The following is a 24229-nucleotide window of genomic DNA, read 5'->3' on the forward strand; positions in this document are numbered from 1 at the left end:
CACTCCTCAACAGGCCAGGCTTGGTCCTGTTTGTGGGTGAGTCCCAGAAAGAGGGCCAATTATCTACAAATTCTATCTTTTGGGAGGGGCAGAAAACAGTTTTCATTCAGCGATTGAGTTGTGAGACTCTGCTGTAGAGCTCATCACTCCCCCTAACTGGGAGGGGGCCAGAGACAATTACTTGATGCCGACACATCTTTCTAGCTGATTTCCACGCTGAAGCTATGTTACCTCTGACTGTTTCATGCTAACATTGTTGGTGATGTAAGCCACACAATTGCATCAATTGTTTTGTATTTCAAAATGTTTAGTATTATTTTTTTTTCCAGAAATATGTTGTCTGTTAATTTGTATGGCAGCAATTTGAACTAGTTGGACACGAGGAGTATGCAGAGAACGCGAGGAGTATGCAATTGAGATTCTCCCAATTTGCTTTCTCAACTCCTCCGTCCTCTGTACTCTCCTCACTTCCTTCACTAGTGGGTCATCATGCAAATGACATGGATAGGTGGAATCCCAAATGAAATGTGTATAGTAGTGGTAAAAAGGCATTTAGCTAGTTGCGCTAGACATTTCATCAATGCCTGGGCAAAGAAACACGCCCAATGACTTCATAGAAAACCTCACATTAAAACTATGTATTACTATATTGTTTAGAATAGTCATAGGAAAAGTGACGCTGGGTGTCTGCATGTGAGTCAATTTGACCTAATATGTGCTAGTGAAGGGAGGCATGGTCATGAAGTACCACAAGATAGCCACAAGATGACACTACAGGTCTATCCTGGTCATGACCAAACTACTTATGGGCCCGGGAACCTTCCATTTATGTTGAACAATTGAACACCAATACATATTGCATACTGTACTATTTAATATGTGTTGAATCATGCACAATGAGCATAGGGAGCATAGGGGACATAGGGGGGATTTACTCTAAACAGCTGATCAGTGATACCTCCATTGCAACTACCTCTCCTCCTGCACTCATTTTTTAGAGTTGAAACACAAGTTTCGATAGAAGCTTAGACCCTCTTTTTTTATGTATTTCTAGTTATTGAGATGTTTATTTATACCCTACTGTTTGTACATTTATTTGGGGATTTTTTTTATGTTTCAAATGGGTGTGAGTTGAGTCTATATGGGTGTGAGTTGAGTCTATATGGGTGTGAGTTGAGTCTATATGGGTGTGAGTTGAGTCTATATGGGTGTGAGTTGAGTCTATATGGGTGTGAGTTGAGTCTATATGGGTGTGAGTTGAGTCTATATGGGTGTGAGTTGAGTCTATATGGGTGTGAGTTGAGTCTATATGGGTGTGAGTTGAGTCTATATGGGTGTGAGTTGAGTCTATATGGGTGTGAGTTGATTCTATATGGGTGTGAGTTGAGTCTATATGGGTGTGAGTTGAGTCTATATGGGTGTGAGTTGAGTCTATATGGGTGTGAGTTGAGTCTATATGGGTGTGAGGTGAGTCTATATGGGTGTGAGTTGAGTCTATATGGGTGTGAGTTGAGTCTATATGGGTGTGAGTTGAGTCTATATGGGTGTGAGGTGAGTCTATATGGGTGTGAGTTGAGTCTATATGGGTGTGAGGTGAGTCTATATGGGTGTGAGTTGAGTCTATATGGGTGTGAGTTGAGTCTATATGGGTGTGAGTTGAGTCTATATGGGTGTGAGTTGATTCTATATGGGTGTGAGTTGATTCTATATGGGTGTGAGTTGAGTCTATATGGGTGTGAGTTGAGTCTATATGGGTGTGAGTTGAGTCTATATGGGTGTGAGTTGAGTCTATATGGGTGTGAGGTGAGTCTATATGGGTGTGAGTTGAGTCTATATGGGTGTGAGTTGAGTCTATATGGGTGTGAGGTGAGCCTATATGGGTGTGAGGTGAGCCTATATGGGTGGTGTGAGGTGAGCCTATATGGGTGTGAGGTGAGCCTATGCACCCTGGAGGCGCTTAAAGTTCAGTGGGTCCCCCCGCACCTGTTACTCCTCTATGTGTGTGCGTGCGTGTGTGAGCGTGTGCGTGTGTGCTCGGATACAGTAGTAAATCTGGTCCCCATTCGTTGCTCATGTTCATTGATACTGCTCATGCTCATTAATACTGTATTGGAGATGCATGGGAAAAGGCTAGTCTGGTTAGGAGACAGTATACTAAGCTAAGGGGCTGTGTTGACATTGTGAAGCACGCGCAATGTGTGTGTGTGTGTGTGTGTGTGTGTGTGTGTGTGTTCTCCAACATGCTCCAACACACTCTCTTTTAGAGTCCTTCACACAAACACTCATTATATAAACTCACGGGCATGCTTGTGCATATACTGTGTTCACGCCAGTACACACACCCACACAGCATTCTACTGTTGACATTCACATACTCAGAGGACTTATAGAAATCATGTGACTGCCTATACAGAACACACACACTACTGCCACTGAATCCTTTGATGAATCAGCTTATCGAGTGGGGGTGCCCATGATTTACACCTCCAGAGCAATATTATATTAGACGATTTAACAGATGAGCATGTATACTCGCCTTCACTCAAACAGAAACAAATCATTCATACGTTGGACCCAGTTTATGCTGCCCATTAGGGTAAATTGGCTTTTCTGATTAGTGGAGCTTGCATAGAAGCCATGGGTGCATCTCAATAGTATAAGTTAGCTTCCTCTCCCTGTCTCATCTCTTTAATCTTCACTGATCTGAAATATCTGAAAAAGTGAAGGGAAATGCCCAGTAGGCATCCACAATGTTTTCCTCGATACTGTGGTAGAATCTCAATTGCATACTCCCCGCATCCTCTCTCCTCGCCTCCTTCTCAAAACCCATTGGATACGAAAGCCAGAGGTCCCTCCCCTCTGACCTTCTCCTCTAATGGGTTTTGAGGAGGACGTGAGAAGTATGCAATTGAGATTCTCCCAATGATCTCAGATCCATGCAGATTGAGAAAGGGCAAGGAGAGGAAGCCCCGTCAGACTATTGAGATGCAACCCTTTCTCAGAAGTACTGGTAGTAGTAATGATAGTAGCGTATCACTAGAGGGCGATATTCTTCCATCTCCATGTGCAAGGCCCATAATATACTATAGACAGGAAAGTATTATCTCTCCACATGGCCCTAACCCTAACCTCTTATGTACTGAGAACAAGTCCCTTTCAATCAACCAATCGTGCAAAATTGTAGATGGCTAATGCTTTTGACATATTTGCCAAAGTGGAATTAACAAAGCTCAGACCTTCACCTCCAAACCTAGACAGTGGCAAGGAAAACTCTGGGTGTGCATGCATTAGTGTGCATGCATTAGTGTGTGTGTGTGTGTGTGTGTGTGTGTGTGTGTGTGTGTGTGTGTGTGTGTGTGTGTGTGTGTGTGTGTGTGTGTGTGTGTGTGTGTGTGTGTGTGTGTGTGTGTGTGTGTGTGTGTGTGTGTGTGTGCCTGACTGCACATGTGTAGGTGTGTTTTGATGTCTGTATGTATTCTACTGTAGGGAACCAGGCCAACGTTGGGCAGATGATGCATGGTGTGTCTCTCTGCACCTGCAGAGCTGCAGTCAGCCCACCTGTTAATTCCGTCTCTGCAGCTGGAGCCTCCAGGCATCTGCCTCTGCTCCCTCAGGGGATCAGGACAGGAGTCAATTCTGGGAGGACAGATTTCCACACAGAAACGGGCTATACAGTATAGAAATGGAGTAGAACTTGAAGTGAAGTGTATCGGCCCATGTGGGAATGGAACCATCAACCTTTATTCTGCCATCCTCCATCCAACTGATCCATCTGGTCCAGAAACGAGTCCTGTCCAGAAACAACCCCGATCCCCGATCCACATAGCCTATATGTCTATATGTAACCTAAACCTAGGATTTATTTCAGATCTTCACAACTAGCTAGGCTAGAGTATTAAGGTCGGTCACGGAGGGTGCACAGCAGTGATGCAGTTGGACTTTTAATGATTAATATTTGAAAGCAAATTTCCTTTTCATTTCATAAATCTGGAATGTCTCAACTTCAAGGATCCACTTAAAACCCCAAGAGGAAGACAGAATTGAAGAATCTTGACTATAAACAGAAAGGGTTTTAGTTTTCCTGAGTGATGTTTTCCTGAGGTGAGACAGAGAACATGCCAGAAAGGGAAAGCCAGCTATGTCCGATCTCTCCCTTGTAACACCATGTCTGGCCAGAGGGCAACTCTACGTAGGCCGTTACATAAGTGAAAAGGGTGAATCAGATGCTAGCTAGCCTCTGCCTTACACAAACTAATTCATGTTTGTTGACACAGAACATTTGTTTTACAGCCGATGCCCTCTGGGAATCTTGTCTAGAAGATATCCTTCACATTGCTGAGATAGGCTGCTAGGGTCATTTAAGTTAATCACTGCAAGGTCTTAAACTACAATTCTGAACTTGAGAAGTAGCTAGTTAGCTTGTTAGCTACCTAGTTAGTTAGTTAGTTTAAATACTGGTTATTTGATACTGTTTCATGTTTGCCGAGCATACATATAGCCATGGTAGGGGCTGGAAGCTGGCAATTGACTTTGAAGGGCGATCGTTGAAGGACATTGGTTTGTCGACTTAGTACATGTTTCCATTTGATCACGCCGCAGCTTTGATTAGCACACAGCTGTCTTTCTTTCGCTGATTGAGCTCTCTTTCATCGACATTGTCTCTCTCTCTCTCTCTCTCTTCTCTCTGTCCGGGTCTCTCAGATCCTGCACTTCTAAAGATCTGTTTGTGCCTCCGTGCCTTCAAAGACGAGTCACATCAACAAAGCCTGGTTATTCAACTGTCATTGTGTGCCTCAGATTTTCACTGCGTTGAGCATGATCAAACTGACTGTCATCTGGAGAGGCCTTCTAGACGAGGTTCATCCTCTTGTAAAGTTCAGGCCAGGGACATCGACCGAACATGGTTGAAGCCAGGGTAAACAGTGAAGGACTTTCTGGTCCTAAACTGAGTTGAAGGGTTTGATCTACCTACTGTAGCTATGTGTCAATTATCTAATGTTGTGCCATCTTCTGTTTGCCTTTTGTGCTTCATCTGCACTGATCTGAAAAAGGATTGCGACCTTTGGTTATTCTATTCAACAGCAAATGCTGTATGTGCCAAACGGCCATGTGTTACAATGGACTATAGGGTGTCATAACTAGAAACGTCCTCAATAAAAAGGCATTATACTTAGTGTATGAGTGGAACGGTACTATGGCTTCACGATTGTATGGACGTGACTGTGAACTAACCTATTACCATTGTCATTCTATTCAATAGAAAGTGCCAAATGCCATGTTGTGCCATGGGTTACAGTGGGCAGTAGTGTGTCATAACTTGGCTTTCACCAATCATCCTCTGTTCTCGCCACCATGTTAGGACATACATATATTACCACAGCTGCCAGATTGAGGCCCCTGACCTGTTAATGGGTGCAGAGAGGGTTCTGTGGTGTATCAAAATGCCCCCCGTCTTGTTATATAACCTCCTGGATCATCTCTCCCTCACGATCTCCCTCTCTCCTCATGGCATCTCCTGTCTCTTCCATTCCTTCTATCTCCATCTCTCCCTCCCCCTCCATCTCTCCTTCACTCTCTCCCTCTCTCCATCACTCTCTCCCTCTCTCCTCCTGTCTCTTCCACTCTTTCTATCTCCATCTCTCCCTCTCTCCATCACTCTCTCCCTCACTCTCTCCCTCTCTCCTCATGCCATCTCCTGTCTCTTCCATTCCTTCTATCTCCATCTCTCCCTCACTCTCCATCTCTCCTTCACTCCATCCCTCCCTACAGACTGGAGATAAGCGACATGATAGAAGCCATTAGACAGGGTAATATAATTACACAGGGGCCTGTCGGGTTGCTGGAGAAAGAGGCGGGGTCCATCTGCTGTAATTGAATGACTGGCCCTTTTTCCTGCGCCACTATATTATACTGAACCACCTGATCTGGTCCGGCTGCCAGACAGCCAGGGAGGAGCTGTCACTTATACCTGAAACTAATGTCCCAGACATAAAATAGCCAATGTGAGATTAATTACATGATGTGATGATCTCAGATTGACTGGATTTAAATTAATGTATGTATACAAATAAGGATAGCAACATGAATGAATGTTTAAATAAGCAATGAAGTTGTGCATCAGGGCTGTACTCATCTACGATTAGCTTTGCCTTTTAAGACAGGGGGACCTGGTCCTAGATCAGCACTATTCTGAGATGCTTAATACATACAGGTCCTGGTTTACCCCCATTTCTCTTTTTCTACTTTAATGTCCTTCTGACATTCTGGATGACAGCGGACTATGGGAAATTACATTCATGCAACAAATAATGCATTCTTTCATTCTCTTATGGGCCTGCCATGTGGAATTTGTTTTATAATTCTTCCAGAGCCAGGCAATGTTTCCATGGCAACGGTCAATGTTAAAGTTTAATCAGCATCCCGGGCAGTTATGCCTTGTATAATAATTCTTAATGGCCTGACACAAGAAACAGAAGCACCAACTTGATCTGGTTTACTGCTGAATCACCCATGATCTGCCCGTTTGGCTCATTGGTGGTGATTCAATTGGGATCTTTAATTGATTAAATAGATTAAAATGATCAAATTTGTCCTTCCTTCCTTTCTTCCATGAGGGAATTACTAATTGGTGAACACTGCCTTCTCTTAGCCGATGACATGTAGATCTAGTCACGAGATTGGAAAGGACAGGACAGGTGTCAACAACAGGGGAGTAGCGCTACCTTGCTCCATGATAGACTAGAATGAATGTTTAAACCTATCCAAACCTTTCAGTGTCTAGGGCAGGGCTCTCCAACCCTGTTCCTGAAGAGCTATTGTCCGGTAGGTTTTTCACTCGAACCAAATCTAGCGAACCTGATTCTAATAATTACCTGGTTGCTAAGAGGAGTCAGGTTTTACAACTGGGGTTGGAGGGAAAACCTACAGGAAGATATCTCTCTAGGAACAGGGTTGGAGAGACCTGGTCTAAGGGTTAGGAGCTAGGGGTTGATTTGAGAATGAGCATCTTTGTTTTTCCCATCATCTGGCTCTGTGGAACCTCTTCCCTTAACCTACCGTCTCCCCCGGATGGATACCCAAAAGGCGTATCTGTCCTTCCTCGAGTTCCCCTCCTATAGCAAAGCCTTACAAAATGATAATGCCAACAGTCACTTGACATGGGGAATGACATTCACCACTGTCGTATTCCCCAAACATCATATCCCAGACAGTCACCATCCGTTCCCCTCAGAGAGCCAGCAAAGCATATCCGACCCGGTTGTCACTTGGGACGGTCGGTTACGGAGATAGATTTGGTTGGCGCAGTGACCTCCATGCGACTACGGCTCCCTGGATATGATATTTTAATGGCAGCTATGGGAATTGTACGATGCTGGAATATGTGGACCATCATAACATACAATGGACTTACACTATTGGAGATGTACATGAATTGGCACGACCCGAAGTTTCACGATCTGATTCAATATCCAAAACATATCCTCTATACTATTCACTTTTCTGCATTCTATATAGATACATTTAGCATTCTATACAGATACATTTAGTAATATATATATATTTTTTCAACTTTATTTAACCAGGTAGGCAAGTTGAGGCTAGTTTTCATTTACAACTGCGACCTGGCCAAGATAAAGCAAAGCAGTGCGACACAAACAACAACACAGAGTTACACATGGAATAAACAAGCGTACAGTCAATAACACAATAGAAAAAAAAGAAACGTGAGGAGGTAAAGAAATACATAGGCCATAGTAGCAAGTAATTATAATTTAGCAGATTAACACTGGAGTGATAGATGTGCAAGTAGAAATACTGGTGTGCAAAAGAGCAGAAAAGTAAATAAAAACAAAATGGGGATGAGGTAGGTAGACTGGATGGGCTACTTACAGATGGGCTATGTACAGCTGCAGTGATTGGTTAGCTGCTCGGATAGCTGATGTTTAAAGTTAGTGAGGAAATATACGTCTACAGCTTCAGAGATTTTTGCAATTCGTTCCAGTCATTGGCAACAGAGAACGGGAAGGAAAGGCGGCCAAAGGGCGTGTTGGCTTTGGGGGTGACCTGTGAGATATACTGTACCTGCTGGAGCGCGTGCTACGGGTGGGTATTGTTATCATGACCAGTGAGCTGAGATAAGGCGGAGCTTTACCTAGCAAAGACTTATAGATGGCCTGGAAACAGTGGGTCAGGCGACGAATATGTAGCGAGGACCAGCCGATTAGAGCATACAGGTCGCAATGATGGGTGGTATATGGGGCTTTGGTGACAAAACGGATGGCACTGTGATAGACTGCACCCAATTTGCTGAGTATTGGAGGCTATTTTGTAAATGACATCGCCGAAGTCGAGGATCGGTAGGATAGTCAGTTTTACTAGTGAATGTTTGGCAACGTGAGGGAAGAAAGCTTTGTTGCGGAATAGAAAGCCGATTCTAGATTTAATTTGGATTGGAGATGTTTAATATGAGTCTGGAAGGAGGAGAGTTTACAATCTAGCCAGACACCTAGGTGTTTGTAGTTGTCCGAACCGTCCAGAGTAGTGATGCAAGTCGGGCGGTGTGGGCAGTGATCGGTTGAAAAGCATGCATTTAGTTTTACTAGAGGTTAAGAACAGTTGGAGGCCACGGAAGGAGTGTTGTATGGCATTGAAGCTCGTTTGGAGGTTTGTTAACACAGTGTCCAAAGAAGGGCCAGATGTATACAGAATGGTGTCGTCTGCGTAGAGGTGGATCAGGGAATCACCTGCAGCAAGAACGACATCATTGATATATACAGAGAAAAGAGTCGGCCCAAAAATTGAACCCTGTTGTACCCCCATGGAGACTGCCAGAGGTCTGGACAACAGGCCCTCCGATTTGACACACTGAACTTGTCTGAGTAGTAGTTGGTGAGCCAGGCAAGGCAGTCATTTGAGAAACCAAGGCTTTTGAGTCTGCCGATAAGAATACTGTGATTGACAGAGTCGAAAGCCTTGGCCAGGTCGATGAAGACGGCTGCACAGTACAATATTTTATTGATGGCGGTTATGATATCGTTTAGTACCTTGAGCGTGGCTGAGGTGCACCCATGACCAGCTCGGAAACCGGATTACACAGCGGAGAAGGTATGGTGGGATTCGAAATGGTCAGTGGTCTGTTTTTTAACTTGGCTTTCGAAGACTTTAGAAAGGCAGGGCAGGATGGATATAGGTCTATAACAGTTTGGGTCTAGAGTGTCACCCCCTTTGAAGAGGGGTTGACCGTGGCAGCTTTCCAATCTTTAAGGATCTCGGACGATGCAAAAGAGAGGTTGAACAGACTGGTAACAGGGGTTGCAACAATGGCGGTGGATGAATCTAGAATTTAGAGTGTCCAGATTATCTAGCCCAGCTCATTTGAACGGGTCCAGGTTTTGCAGCTCTTTCAGAACATCTGCTATCTGGATTTGGGTGAAGGAGAAGCTGGGGAGGCATGGGCAGGTAGCTGCGGGGGGTGCGGAGCTGTTGCCGGGTTTGGGATAGCCAGGAGGAAAGCATGGCCAGTCGTAGAGAAATGCTTCTTGAATTCTCTATTATCGTGGATTTATCGGTGGTGATCGTGTTACCTAGCCTCAGTGCAGTGAGCAGCTGGGAGGAGGTGTTCTTGTTCTCCATGGACTTTACAGTGTCCCAAAACTTTATGGAGTTAGAGCTACAGGATGCAAATTTGATAAAGCTATCCTTTGCTTTCCTGACTGACTGCTTGTAATGGTTCCTTACTTCCCTGAACAGTTGCATATCGAGGCGACTATTCAATGCTATTGCAGTCCGCCACAGGATTTTTTTGTGCTGGTCGAGGGCAATCAGGTCTGGAGTGAACTAAGGGCTATATCTGTTCTTAGTTCTACATTTTTTGAAAGGGGCATGCTTATTTAAGATGTTGAGGAAATTACTTTTAAAGAATGACCAGGCATCCTCGACTGACGGGAGGAGATCAATATCCTTCCAGGATATCCGGGTCAGGTCGATTATAAAGTCCTGCTCGCAGAAGTGTTTTAGGGAGCTTTTGACAGTGGTGAGGGGTAGTCGTTTGACTCCAGACCCATAGCAGATGCAGGCAATGAGGCAGTGATCGCTGAGATCCTGATTGAAAACAGCAGAAGTGTATTTGGAGGGCAAGTTGTTCAGGATAATATCTATGAGGGTGCCCATGTTTACGGATTTTGGGTTGTACCTGGTGGGTTCCTTGATCATTTGTGTGAGATTGAGGGCATCTAGCTTAGATTGTAGGACTGTCGGGGTGTTAAGCATATCCCAGTTTCGGTCACCCAACTGAATGAACTCTGAAGATAGATGAGGGATAATCAATTCACATATGGTGTCCAGGGCACAGCTGGGAGTTGAGGGGGCTCTATAACAGGTGGCAACAGTGAGAGACTTATTTCTGGAGAGATTCATTTTTAAAATTAGAAGCTCGAACTGTTTGGGCATAGACCAGGAAAGTATGATAGAACTTTGCAAGCTATCTCTGCAGTAGATTGCAACTCCTCCCCCTTTGTCAGTTCTTTCTTGATGGAAAATGTTGTTGTTGGGGATGGAAATCTCAGAATTTTTTGGTGGCCTTCCTAAACCAGGATTCAGACATGGCAAGGACATCAGGGTTGGCGGAGTGTGCTAAAGCAGTGAGTAAAACAAACTTAGGGAGGAGGCTTATGATGTTAACATGCATGAAACCAAGGCTTTTTCGGTTACAGAAGTCAACAAATGAGAGGGCCTGGGTTAACCGCCACATCACCCGAGGAACAGAGGAGGAGTAGGATGAGGTTACGGCACTAGGTGTCAGCTAGCTAGCTGTGATGATCAGGAGTAATGGTCTAGGGCTTACGGCAGGAATCCGGCGTTGTAGTGGAGAAAACAGTCCGATACTGGCAGGCTGGCAAGTGTTATCCAGGCTAAAAGCGGCTGGAGTCTGTGCCAAAGGTAAAGGCTGCTAGCAGTGGCTGACAATGACTAAATAGCTAGTAGCTAATTAGCTGGTTAGCTTCTGATGGCTAGCTTCTGATGGAGGTTCTGATGGCTAGCTTCTGATGGAGGTTCTGATGGCTAGCTTCTGATGGAGGTTCTGATGGCTAGCTTCTGATGGAGCTTCTGATGGCTAGCTTCTGATGGAGCTTCTGATGGCTAGCTTCTGATGGAGGTTCTGATGGCTAGCTTCTGATGGAGGTTCTGATGGCTAGCTTCTGATGGAGGTTCTGATGGCTAGCTTCTGATGGAGGTTCTGGCTAAAGGTCTAAAAATAGTGGATCTGTATCAAATTGGGTGAGGCGGGTTACCGGAAGGTATGTTTAATTTTCACAATGTAAAAGAGAATGAAAATACATTGAAATCTATACAAAAAAAAGACAAAAAAATACCAAATGTACAGGGGAGAACGACAAACCATGTCTGCACTGCTACACCATCTTGACTCCAAATACACCTACTTTAATTTTTAAAATGTACCCCTCTTGTTGACCTCTTACCAAGTAAAGTTGAATTATTTTCTAGAAGGAAGCTAATCCCCTGGAATTATGAATTTCAGTGTTTAAATGGTTCATTTTGTATGTAAATATAGTGACCACATCGTTGTGCTGTTATTCATAACTCATGGTATGAAGGGGAATACGTTTGCTGTTATCTATGAGCTTCAATCATTAGGAATCTACACTGAGTGTACAAAACATTAGGAACACCTTCTTAATACCGAGTTGCCTCCCCTTTTGACCTCAGACTAGCCTCAATTCGTTGGGGCATGGACTCTACAAGGTCTTGAAAGCGTTCCACATGGATGCTGGTCCATGTTGACTCAATGCCTCCCACAGTTGTGTCATGTTGGCTGGATGTCCTTTGGGTGGTGCACCATTCTTGATACGCACAAACTCAGCAGCGTTGCAATTCTCGACACAAACCGGTGCTCCTGGCACCTACTACCATACCCTGTTCAAAGACACTTAAATCTTTTGTCTTGCCCATTCACCCTCTGAATTGCACACGTACACAACCCATGTCTCAATTGTCTCAAGCCTTAAAAGTCCTTCTTTAACCTATCTCCTCCCCTTCATCTACACTGACTGAAGTGGATTTATCAAGTGGCATCAATAATGAATCATAGCTTTCACCTGGATTCACCTGGTCAGTCTATGTCAAGGAAAGAGCAAGTGTTCTTAATGTTTTGTACACTCAGTGTCTATGAAGGAGGTGAAAGATTGCATGGTCTGACACTCATCGGGTTTGACCCACCTGATGTAACACAAGACAAAATGCTAGGATGACAAATTATATTACATATGATGACTACTGTATATCACAGTGATACACCATAGGGTACGCCCTTATGATAATCGTAGATGGCCCTATGCCCTCCCTCTGTCTCCTTCTGTCTCTATGTGCATCTCAATGGAATTGTCAGATCACACACCCTATAATCAGTGTCATCTCATGTGAGGGTATACTGTCAATATCCCAAGACGGGAGGAAAGGGGTGGAGGGATACCAATTTAACATTGACCATTGCCATGAAATATTGCCTCACTCGGGACTAATTCATAAATAAATTCCACTTGGCAGGCCCACAAGAGAATGAAAAACATTATTTGTTGCATAAGTGTCGTTTCCAGAGTCCCGCTGTCATCCAGAATAACAATAAGTAATAAAAAAGGGAAATGGGGTAAACCACGACCCGTATTCATAAAGCGTCTCAGAATAATAGGGCTGATCTAGGACTAGGTCCCTCCTGTCCACATAATTGTAGTCATAACCCATAAGAGTCTAAGCCCTGTCTAAGCCAGGGGGGGGGGGGGGGGGGCTACAAAACTATATGGAATTGTTTTAAGGTCATACCAAGGGTAATTTTGCTATTTGATTTAGCATTTTAAGAACCCTTGTAGTATCAACATTTTTTTTATATTTGATGAAAAATATTGTTTGGCCTTACTGCTATTAGCCCATAGAAACACAGTGAATAACAGATTCACTACATGGAACAACAGATAGTCCCAAAAAATAAATCTAAAGGAAGTTTGTTCTGAAGTATCTATCCTATATCTGAGAGATATAAGAAGATCAGGAAACATTTTGTTTTACATATATTTAAACCCTTATTTTTGTCACTTAACAGTCTCTATGTATACACTTGTATTCATTTTTTAAACTGGTACCAGGAGACCTTCAGACGAGTCTTGTGAGGCCAGTCTCACCTTTACACAGAGGGTGTGCCAAAGGGTGTAGCCCAAACTGGCTACCTTTACACAGAGGGTGTAGCCCAAACTGATAGTGTTTAGCGCAAACTGATAGTGTGTAGCGCAAACTGATATTGTTTAGCCCAAACTGATAGTGTGTAGCCCAAACTGATAGTGTGTAGCGCAAACTGATAGTGTGTAGCCCAAACTGATAGTGTGTAGTCCAAACTGTTAGTGTATAGCCCAAACTGTTAGTGTGTAGCCCAAACTGATAGTGTGTAGCCCAAACTGATAGTGTGTAGACCAAACTGTTAGTGTGTAGCCCAAACTGTTAGTGTGTAGCCCAAACTGATAGTGTGTAGCCCAAACTGATAGTGTGTAGCCCAAACTGATAGTGTGTAGCCCAAACTGATAGTGTGTAGCCCAAACTGATAGTGTGTAGCCCAAACTGATAGTGTGTAGCCCAAACTGATAGTGTGTAGCCCAAACTGATAGTGTGTAGTCCAAACTGTTAGTGTATAGCCCAAACTGTTAGTGTGTAGTCCAAACTGTTGGGACGCTACAGATAGAAGTTGGCAGATAGGCTGTACCGAATTCAGACGAGTCCCAGGACACTTGTGGGGGTCATAATATTTTTTAGGCCAAACCGTTCAGATGCTACAGACCATTTTGTGAGAAGACTGATTTTCAGGATGTCTCATGCTCTGACAAACACCGCTCTAGCTCTGTCACCTTTCACTGCAGATGTGGAAGTGTTACATAGGCAGATGCTGTGGATTGAGACATCCAAAGACAAAAAACAGATACACTATCTCTAGCTTAAACTGACAGATTTGTATGGGGATTTTTGATTATGCTAATTAGATTTCCACGGGGTGCGGACATCGACCATAAGGGGTTTTAAAAGGCAAAACTGATCCTAGATCAGCACTCCTTTCTCTGAGTCTCTGTATGACACTGTATGAGGCTCCCGAGTGGCCCGGCAGTCTAAGGCACTGCCTCTCAGTGCTAGAGGGTCACTACAGACCCTGGTTCAATTCTGGGCAGTATCACAACAGGCCGTGATCGGGAGTCCCATAGGGCGGCGCACCCAGCGTCGTCCGGGTTAGGGGAGGGTTTGGCCAGGGTAGGCCATCATTGTAAAATAAGGTTAAATAAAGGTTAAATTAAAAAAATCATAAATGAATACAGCCCTGATGCACAATTTCATTGCTAACTTAAACATTAATTAATATAGCTATTGAAACATGAGTTACTATTCTGAACAGATTATTTGATGACATTTGTGTTTGCACTATTTTGCAGAGGTTTCCAAATGCTGGGCCTAGTTGCATTATGAGCCTAGTTGCATTAAAGGCCCAGTTCTGTGTTTTATATGTGTCCACACTATGAGATTGGAATAATACTGTGAAATTGTGAAAAATGATGATAGAGCCCTTTTAGTGTAAGAAGTTTTTGAAGACCGCCTGAATTTCAGCCTGTTTTGGTGGGATGGAGTTTTGGCCTGCCTGGTGACATCATAAATTAGTTAATAGACCAATAAGAAAGAGTTCCAAATCTCTCTGCCAATAATATCGGACCACTCCCCCGAGACAGTCCCAGACAAAATTGTTGCTTAAGAATTGCTCTTTGCTAATGAACTATTTTTGTTTCTTTTTTACAATTTTAATTGAAAAACCATCACAGTAAAGGACTTAATTCTGACCCAGTACTGATTAGATATTGAGATTTGTTTTAAAGAAACGCTGCATTGAACCTTCAAATCGCATGTTGTTTTCATCTGGGATACGGTACTGTATATGCACGAATCTGCCCAACTGTCGTCGATGTCAACATCCCTAAAATAGCCCTTAACTAATGAAAGCCACAAAGCCAGTGATGAGTGAAGAGACTGTGTGTGTGCTTTATTACACTACATGTTTAATGTGATCTGAAAAAGGCCAGCGGATGATTTTGACCCAAAGGGATTCAAAAGTAATTTAAATAAAATGCAAAGACTCTTTGCCCTGCAAATATATTTTAATGAGCTGCCACATGTTTGGGAAATGAAACAGTATTAAGCATTACTTTTTTGGCGTTTGTTTATTCTTGAACTGAAGATAGGGCTGCTGAGCTTTCACTAACCTTAAATAACCTGTAATGGAGTCGTAAGTGCTGTGAGTGCCACTCGAAACCCTGGCACACACACCTCCCTCCCACCACTCAGCCGCAACACTCAGCCGCAACAACACCCCCATCCTCACCATGCGCTCGTTTGGAAGAAGCCGCGTCGTTGTGAGGAGACGGTGTGGCGTTGCTAGGCAATGGCTACTAGGGTGGAATCCCAGGGCGACAGGGGGCTGGTCGTGAGAGAGTGGCCCCACCTGCACCCAGCAGTCGCTAATTCAGTTCGGAACAGTCCTCCCTCTTACTCTTCCACTCTCTCTCTCCTCTCGCTCACTCTTCCAATCTCCTCTCTCTTCACTATCCTCCTTCTATCTCTCTCTCTCTCTCGCCCACCAGGGACCAGTTAGACATGTGTTTGAGTTCAAGCTGGCTTTCTGTTATATTAGCGACAAGGCCACAGGCCAACTGTGCATATCCACCAATATAGACATGCATTCTCAGTAGCAGGTCCTATCCAGTGCTCTATATATATATATTGCTCTGCTCCTAGATATTTGATAGGAATACTGTAAGACTGGTGGGATGTACACTTTACAGAGACAGTGTTTACTTTCAGATCTGACTCTTTATCAATAGCCAGATGATAGACAAACCGTTTTCTTCCAAGCTGACAGAGACAGACATGTTCAGAGACGTGTTCAGAGCTGGTAACCTGTGTACTGGTTTATGAGTGCTAGAGGGTTTATTCCCTGAAGTATTTTTTACCGTAGTAAATGGTAGGTCTTGGTGGTTCTCTAGGTTTCAATACTATCAGCTGACACTGATAGCAGGAATTCTTATATCAAACAATTATTATATCATCAGTCTCATATCATCATTCAAAAATATTGAAGACATGCATATCCATCAGCTGTACCGTTGCCAAATGTGATGTCTTTGGTATTCAGCTGGCTGCTGTTGAGTTTAGGCTTTAGTAATAACACATTATCCTGATTTAATCCAGTGTAATCCTGTTAAAGGGGGCCTTCTGTTTGCCTTCCTGTTTAAGACAGACTAAACACATGAAGAATGAGCTGTGTGTGTGTGCTTGTGTATGTGTGTGAGACACTCATTTCCAGTAATTTCCTTCTTGACAACTGTACATTTTGTGATACTGTGAATGCTCTGATGTAATTGGTTAATTACTATAATGAGGATTTATTTGGGCAGGCATGCATGCCCTCATGTGTCTACCCTTCAACTACACTGCCTTCAGAAAGTATTCAGACACCTTGACATTTTCCACATTTTGTTACGTTACAGCCTTATTCTAAAATTGATTAAATTGTTTTTTTTCCCTCATCAATCTACACACAATAATGACGAAGCAACAATTTTGACATTTAATTAAGTGTTCAGACCCTTTACACAGTACTTGTTGAAGCACCTATGGCAACGATTACAGCATCAAGTCTTCTTGGGTATGATGCTACAAGCTTGGAACACCTGTATTTGGGGAGTTTCTCCCATTCTTCTCTGCAGATCCTCTCAAGCTCTGTCAGGTTGGATGGAGAGTGTTGTAGCACAGCTATTTTTAGGTCTCTCCAGAGATGTTTGATCGGGTTCAATTCCAGGCTCTGGCTGGCCACTCAAGGACATTCAGAGACTTGTCCTGAAATCACTCCTGCATTGTCTTGGCTTTGTGCTTAGGGTTTTGTCCTGTTGGGAGGTGAACCTTTGCCCCAGTCTGAGGTCCTGAGTGCTCTGGAGCAGGTTTTCTCAGGATCTCTCTGTACTTTGCTCCGTTCATCTTTGCCTTGATACTGACTAGTCTCCCAGTCTCTCTGCATATTTGCAATCAAACACCAGAATATTCTCCATCTCATTAGCTATCATATTCTAATTCCTGTGATTTCAAACCTTGGTCCTCCACAAAGTGGACAGCAACACTTATGCAGTTCACTACATGATATCTTTCAAAATAGCTGTGGTAGAAAGGATTACCTACACATACTAACCAGCTCATGCTATAGACAAAAGCATGCTACATGGCAGACCAATCCGAACACATCTCTCTGCATGTCCATCCCACTCATTATCTCATCCAATCATGGTTAGCGGGAGGGTTGCTGACTTTTTCCGTGGCTAAACCAACTAGGCTCATAATTCATAATTTAACAATTGTATTTACAGATGGCATACAAGTTTTTTATTAAGGCACATGAAAGTTCACATGTTCCAGAGAGCATTTCTGCAAAAGAACGCATTTTGATAAAAAAAATTGTTTACGTTCAAATGGCTCTCCTGTGAAGTAGTGACTTGTAAAATACCCCTACATGTTCATGACCAGTTTTAGATTGAAATTGAATATTGAAACAATGTTGCAAATGTCGGACACAGACAGTAAGGATTAAACAAATCTCCGCTGTTGAAAACGAAATGTTAGTCAAAAACAAATGTGAGATAATGTCTAGATGCTTTTTATAGTGGAGATCAAGTTGATGAATTGCTTGGCTGGGCTGATGAGACAGTGGATTGCGCAGTCAGATAGAACATAGTAAAAAGTAATTTTAAAGTCATAGATTTAGCCGATGGTAACATGTGGAATAGACACCAGCTGGAATGCGGTTTTAACCAATCAGCATTAGACCCACCCGTTGTATAAAATGTATTAATGATAGATAGATGCAAATATAAGAGTGGTTATATATCCCCAGCCCAATTCTTCAGTTTAGCAAGCAAAGGGGCACGGGTCAGACTGTTAAAATGATCTGGTACCTTTAAAAAAATAACTGCTATTTTATATAAGCCATGCAGTCACAAATTTTAGAACACAGTTTCCTTTGTCCCGATAGCAATATCATCAATATCATACATATGTGATATAATGTATATATAAAAAAAGGGGATGCAGTTTTTGTCTGCCAGTGAGTTTGAGTCTGTCTGGCTGGTGTTGTGTGCTCGCTAGGCGGTGGCCGTTCGTTGCCCAGCCCCAGTGAGGAGTGAGTGCCTTGTATGGAGAGCAACGCGTGATGATGATGATCGTTCTCAGGCAAGGGGTGGGGGTAAAGTGGAGTGGGGGGGCTCGGAAACCGATCCGCTCGGGAGGGCTCTCACACACACATTTCCTACACACACTGTTCCGTGCTGACGAGCGGGGGAGATATGAGAACGGGGCGTCCTCCCTCTCAACTCTTCTAAAAACACACTGGGCGCTTCTTGTAAGGTTACCGCCGGAGATCTGACACACACTCTTTCAAAAAGACATACAAACACAAACTCATCAGGGGGAGACGAACCAGCTGAGATTTGTTTTCAAACTGTCCCCCGATGGCTGCGTGACAGGTCCACTAAACGCGCAAGAAGACCCACACGGTTCCAGGATTTGGACTGCTTCACGCATCTCTGTCCCTGTCTTGAGTCGTTTTTTAATATCGTGTGTTGGGAACTCCGTTCAATCATGGATACCTACAGCTCCTTCACCGCTCTACTTTTACTTCTGGCTTCGTTAAATAGTGTGTCAACCGTGCAGTTCCCGTCGCCACTTCTGTAAGTAGCCTTACCAGACAGCCTGTCCTCCGATGACAGCCTGTTTGCTTTCCCAATACTAAACCTAAAGCAAAATACAATAAATTCATAAAATAAATGTATGGCTATTGTGATGTAGGATAGTTTTTATTTATATTATTATAATATAATAAGTATATCATTATAATAAGCCTATTTGACTATGTTGTTATGTTTACAAATAGCCCAATAATAGCCTACAACATTTTTGGAAAAACTTGCATTGCATTGCAAACGGTTACCCATCGGTTTATGAAAACAAACAGTCAATGGAAATGCATAACGTCTTCGAAAACTGACAATGTTTGAATTGTGCTTCTGGATCCTGCTGAATTTAGCCTGTAGTTAATAGCTGACTTCGTTTGATTAAACACACTTTACACTGATTTAGTGGCGGATCAATCAGTCATAATAAATAGGCTATTGTCATTACATAGGCTACCCCGGGTGATTTATATGCGGGTGGGATGGGGGGGGGGCAGTAACCAGTCCTGGGTGGTCATGGGAAATCAGCAAATCACATCACAAATAGCTTTGGAAATTTCTTTAAACTATGATGCATTGTATTGAATCACTGTTCCTACTGTTAATTTGTATCTGCCCTAATTTATTAAATAAATACATTTGAAGTGATCCATATTCAAGTTAGATACTCATATGTTCAGTGGTTACTCCCCCTCCAATACATATTTTTCCCCTTCAAGGAATTTTTTGAAAGTGGAAGCTGATTTACTGGATTTACACAATTTAAAAGCTCTAAAATTATATTTGGAGAACAACAAAAACAGGCAAAAATGACTTCAGCCATTATCAACTTGGCTGTTGTGGCTTCATTCACCTCAGGTGATAAGGGAAGTGCATAACATTCTAGAACAAATACATGCCATAGCCTACAGAAATTTGCTACTACACGCTAGCAACTACACACTAGCTCCAGCACCTGTAAAGTCAAACAGGAGTTACCTAGCCACCTAGCCATCCAGCCTGGTCTAGACGTAACATAGAACATGGAAATCCGTAACACTCAAATTAGTATGATATGTTACATTTGGTATGGTTACGTAAGACAGGAGGTTAATTGTGGCAAAAATATAACGCTAACGCCTAGCAATCCAAAGGTTGTGTTCGAATCTCATCATAGACAATTTAAGCAAATTTGCAACTGCTAACTGCTTTTAGCTACTTTGCAACTACTTAGCATGTTAGCTAACCCTTCCCCTAACTCTTTAACCTAACTCTTAACCCTAACAACTAACCCATAGCCTGCTAGCTAACGTTAGCCTTAGTCACCTAGCCATGTTAGCAACAATGCATTTTAATTAGTAAAATATCATACTTTTTGCAAATTTGTTGCGTATTGTACGAATTGCAATATTAAATGCTCTGAGATCATGTTGAGCCATCTTCCATAGTCCTAAAGCCTGTCATCCAATCAACCAGCCTTCCCGCCAGCTCTGAGCCGTCCGCATGGTCCTCTAGCCAGCTCTGTAATACCGCTAAACAGGCAAAACAAATGCACCATCTTTTCTCTCCTATCGCAGCCAGATTGACAGATGGGGGAGGCATTAAGTGTGAACAATCATATTTCAGCACCATTCTAGCAACGCCCCTGACGTATCTTCAGGTAAATCATGTCCAACTCAATGAATTGGACGACTTGAATCTTTCATCTCAATGCAGTGAGTGACAAGGCAAAGCAATGAATGACCAAATAGTCTCAGCCCACTGTAGAATACATGTATGGCTCTACACACGCAATTCCATTTACACTGAAAAAGCAGTATGCCAACCCTTTCTAAGGCCCCATTGTCGGCATCATATTGTCAACGGCGACATGCCATGCGGTGTCATTGTGATTACTTTAGGAAGGATAGGCTTCTTTATTTCTATCCAATATGAGTTAGGCAGTACATCCCTACCCACCCATGCCATTTTCCTTGAATACCTTGCATGTAATGGTGGAACAGTGACTACTAAAAAAGTCAAAAGGTAGTTCTATATGCAATTTTCATAAATATAATTAGATCCCTGGCAAATGAACTGATCAAATGTCTAGCTGCCATGCTCAGAACAGAAGACATGCCCATTCACTTTTACATGTCTAGCAGGTGCAGTGGTTCAGTAAACCAACCTGTCTATGTGTTTATTAATGTCCACACTGCTATTCTCACTAGCTGCAGCTAGTAATCAAATGACACCCCACTCAGCTCCAGAGCGATCTGGTTCTGCCTAACTTCAGGGGTCTGTTTAGGAGGGTGCAACGTTGCAGAACGTTCAGATAGGAATGTATTGTGTAGATTAGATTACCTATGGTAGTCTATCAGGTTTGGAATCCTTTTGGTTCTGTGTTACATTTCTTTCTGCAACGTTATGAAAGTTTCACCTCATCACCTCACCCCAGGTCTCATGGATGGAGGGCACAGGTGGCCAGTGGTACATTAATTGGGGAGGATGGGCTCATAGCAATGGCATTAATTTAATAGCATTAATAGCATTCCATTCACTCCATTCCATCCATTATAATGAGCCATCCTCCCCTCAGCAGCATCCTGTGAGGGAGGGTGACATCACTGCCTGATCTATGTTCTGTTCTCTTGGTCTGTTCCCCTGGAGATCAAGTGATCCATTTGGCTCTCATACTAATGGCACCGACCAGAGGATGATGTCATACTGGCAGAGTAGTCCAGCCATAGGCATTGAGGATTTATAGACACTGAGTGTTATAGAGGGAGATTTTATAGACACTGAGTGGTTGATGGTAGTTGTGGAGTTTTAAAGACAAAACATGTTGATTGACTGACACATTATTCCCTATGAAAAAGGACTTTTAAACTGGCAATGATTGAGAAATCCAAAATTCTTTCAAATGCCTTTGGGGCTGGCCGAATGACGAGCTACTGACGCGCACTGGCATCTAGTATTCAGTTGGTTCCTTAGACGTTGAGGAAGTAGTGTGAATGATGGGATTTAAACCTGGTCTTCTACCCACCACAGGACTGTATTAACCTTGGCATAAACAGACTGGCAACCCGGTTAGCTACAGTATAATACTTGACCAGTGGTGGTCAGTGCCGTGAGGGAGGACAATACATTTTTTCATAAGCAAGGCCTTATTTCTATTACAGCATGTTGGACGACTGTCATTCATATTCCATTCACCCAGTTCAATGTAACATTGATTTGGTTTAGGCTACTACATGATACTCAAATCTTCCCTGTACCCATCAGGAGGTTGCTGCAACCTAGCCTACGAATGAAAGTTTACAATGTAGGTGCACACAGGTCGAGAGAAAATGTTGAGATGACAATGACACATTCAATATTCGCCTTGTACACTCTTGCCTGCATCTAGGTGGTCTAGGGTGTAATCATTAGTCCAACAGTTCCAAATGATAGTTTCTATTGGACAAATTCAGGTATGTTATCCCGGTTTCATTTGCTTCCATTAAATAAATATTTTGTCAGCAGAATCGGTGGAATGAATACACCCCTGATCACTCATAAACAGCCACGTTGTATTCATTCTAGCCTCTATGTACTCTCCTCCTCTCACCTTCTCCCTTCGTTTGTGGACTTCAATGAACAACACATGTGACGGGGGGAAAAACCTTTCCAAGCCATGTCATAACCGCTACACACAGCCTACATAGTTGTCCCCATATTAGTTAAAGTAAAGTCAACATAACTAATATAACTAATGTGTTAGTAAACCCGCTACAATTATGCAGTAACGTTAGTGTATTGTCAGTAAGCAGTTCCACCAGCGGGCCCCGGTGGCAGTACATTAATAAAACCAAAAGCTTACCTTGACTTGGAAGAGTTCCAGTGTTGTGTTGGATATTCATAGCCAACTAGCTAATATAGCATCCCTCTGTTTGAGCGGGTGTTTGAGTAACTAACTAACCGGCTGCAATTGCTAGCTAAGTAAGTGAAACTGAAAGTGAACAAAATGACAATCTCTCTCTCTCTCTGTTGCTTCTCCTTCATTTTTGATGAAATTCATTTTGTTGAAAACTCTTCAACTATTGTATTTCGCTCTCTTTGAGTCAGCTACTCATCACATTGTATGCACTGCAGTGCTAGCTAGCTGTAGCTTATGCTTTCAGTACTAGATTCATTATTTGATCCTTTGATTGGGTGGACAAGATGTCAGTTCATGCTGCATAAGTTCTGACAGGTTGGAGGACGTCCTCCAGATGTTGTCTTAATTACTGTGTAAGTCTATTGAAGGGGGTGAGAACCATGAGCCTCCTAGGTTTTGTATTGAAGTCAGTGTGCCAAGAGGAGGATGGAAGCTAGCTGTCCTCCGGTTACACCATTGTGCTACCTTACAGAGGGATGTTGAGGCTACTGTAGACCTTCATTGCAAAACAGTGTTTTAATAAATTATTTGATGACTTGTGAATATATTTAGTATAGTTTTATCTAAAAAATATACATTTTTTGATGTTTTACAATTGTTTTTTTAACTAAATTCACTGAGGAAGATGGCCCTCCCTTCCTCCTCTGAGGAGCCTCCACTGCTTGACTACAATATAAAGCTGACTGGGTTTCTCTTTTTCTCACTATTGCCGTGATCAGAGCTGCAGCAGTTGGCCGTCCAGTTGGCAGTGTAACCATACTGCTCATTTTACTACTTTGACAGTGATTTTGAGTGACTATTACAGAGGAGGTGTTGAATAAAAGAATGAACACACACACACACACATACACAGGCTGTTGAGAGGGGCTCTGGAAATTGTCTGAAGTGCTCCTATAGTTGTAAGACAGGGGTAAGACACAATTAACATCTTGGCTTTAGAGATTGTTCTTCTGTCTCATTATTTATCTCTCTCTCTCTCTCTGCCTCTCCCTTTTTCTGCCTGCCTGTCTCTCTCTCCCCCTGCCTCTCTCTCTCTCTCTTTCTGCCTGTCTGCCTCTCTCTCTCTTTCTCCCTACCTCCCTACCTCTCTCTCTCTTATTTCCCTGCATCTCTCTCTCTCTCTCTCTCTCTCTCTCTCTCTCTCTCTCTCTCTCTCGCTCACTCTTTCTCCCTGCCCCTCTCTCTCTCTTTCCCCTTGCCTCTCTCTCATTCTGCCTACCTCTATCTCTCTTTTTTCATGCCTCTCTCTTTCTGCCTGCCTGCCTCTCTCTCTTTCTGCCTCTCTCTCTCTCTCTCTCTCTCTCTCTCTCTCTCTCTCTCTCTCCCTGCCTCTCTCTTTCTACAGTCCCTGCCTCTCTCTATCTCTCTCTCCCTGTCTCTTTCTCCCTGCCGCTCTCTCTATCTCTCTTTCTCCCTGCCGCTCTCTCTCTCTTTCTCCTTGCCTCTATCTCTCTTCCTGCTGTTCTCTTTTTCTCCCTGCCTCTCTCCCTCTCTCTTTCTCCCTATGTCTCTCTCTCTTTTCCCTTTCTCGCTCTCTCGC

The 24229-nt window shown here is 43.1% G+C and overlaps 1 protein-coding gene across 4 annotated transcripts in view; it reads left to right on the top strand.

Annotated features, from left to right (window-relative positions):
- Nucleotides 1-18360: 18360 nt before the first annotated feature.
- LOC110499865 (voltage-dependent calcium channel subunit alpha-2/delta-1) overlaps nt 18361-24229 on the top strand; it is a 158324-nt gene continuing 152455 nt past the window's right edge. For all 4 annotated transcript variants that reach the window (XM_036957129.1, XM_036957130.1, XM_036957131.1 and 1 more), the window contains exon 1: nt 18361-18809. In XM_036957129.1, the coding sequence (XP_036813024.1) occupies nt 18721-18809 (89 nt within the window). In that variant the 5' untranslated portion in view covers nt 18361-18720. The remainder of the gene's footprint in view (nt 18810-24229) is intronic.

This window comes from Oncorhynchus mykiss, chromosome 21 (genome assembly GCF_013265735.2).
Source record: "Oncorhynchus mykiss isolate Arlee chromosome 21, USDA_OmykA_1.1, whole genome shotgun sequence".
NCBI lineage: Eukaryota > Metazoa > Chordata > Actinopteri > Salmoniformes > Salmonidae > Oncorhynchus > Oncorhynchus mykiss.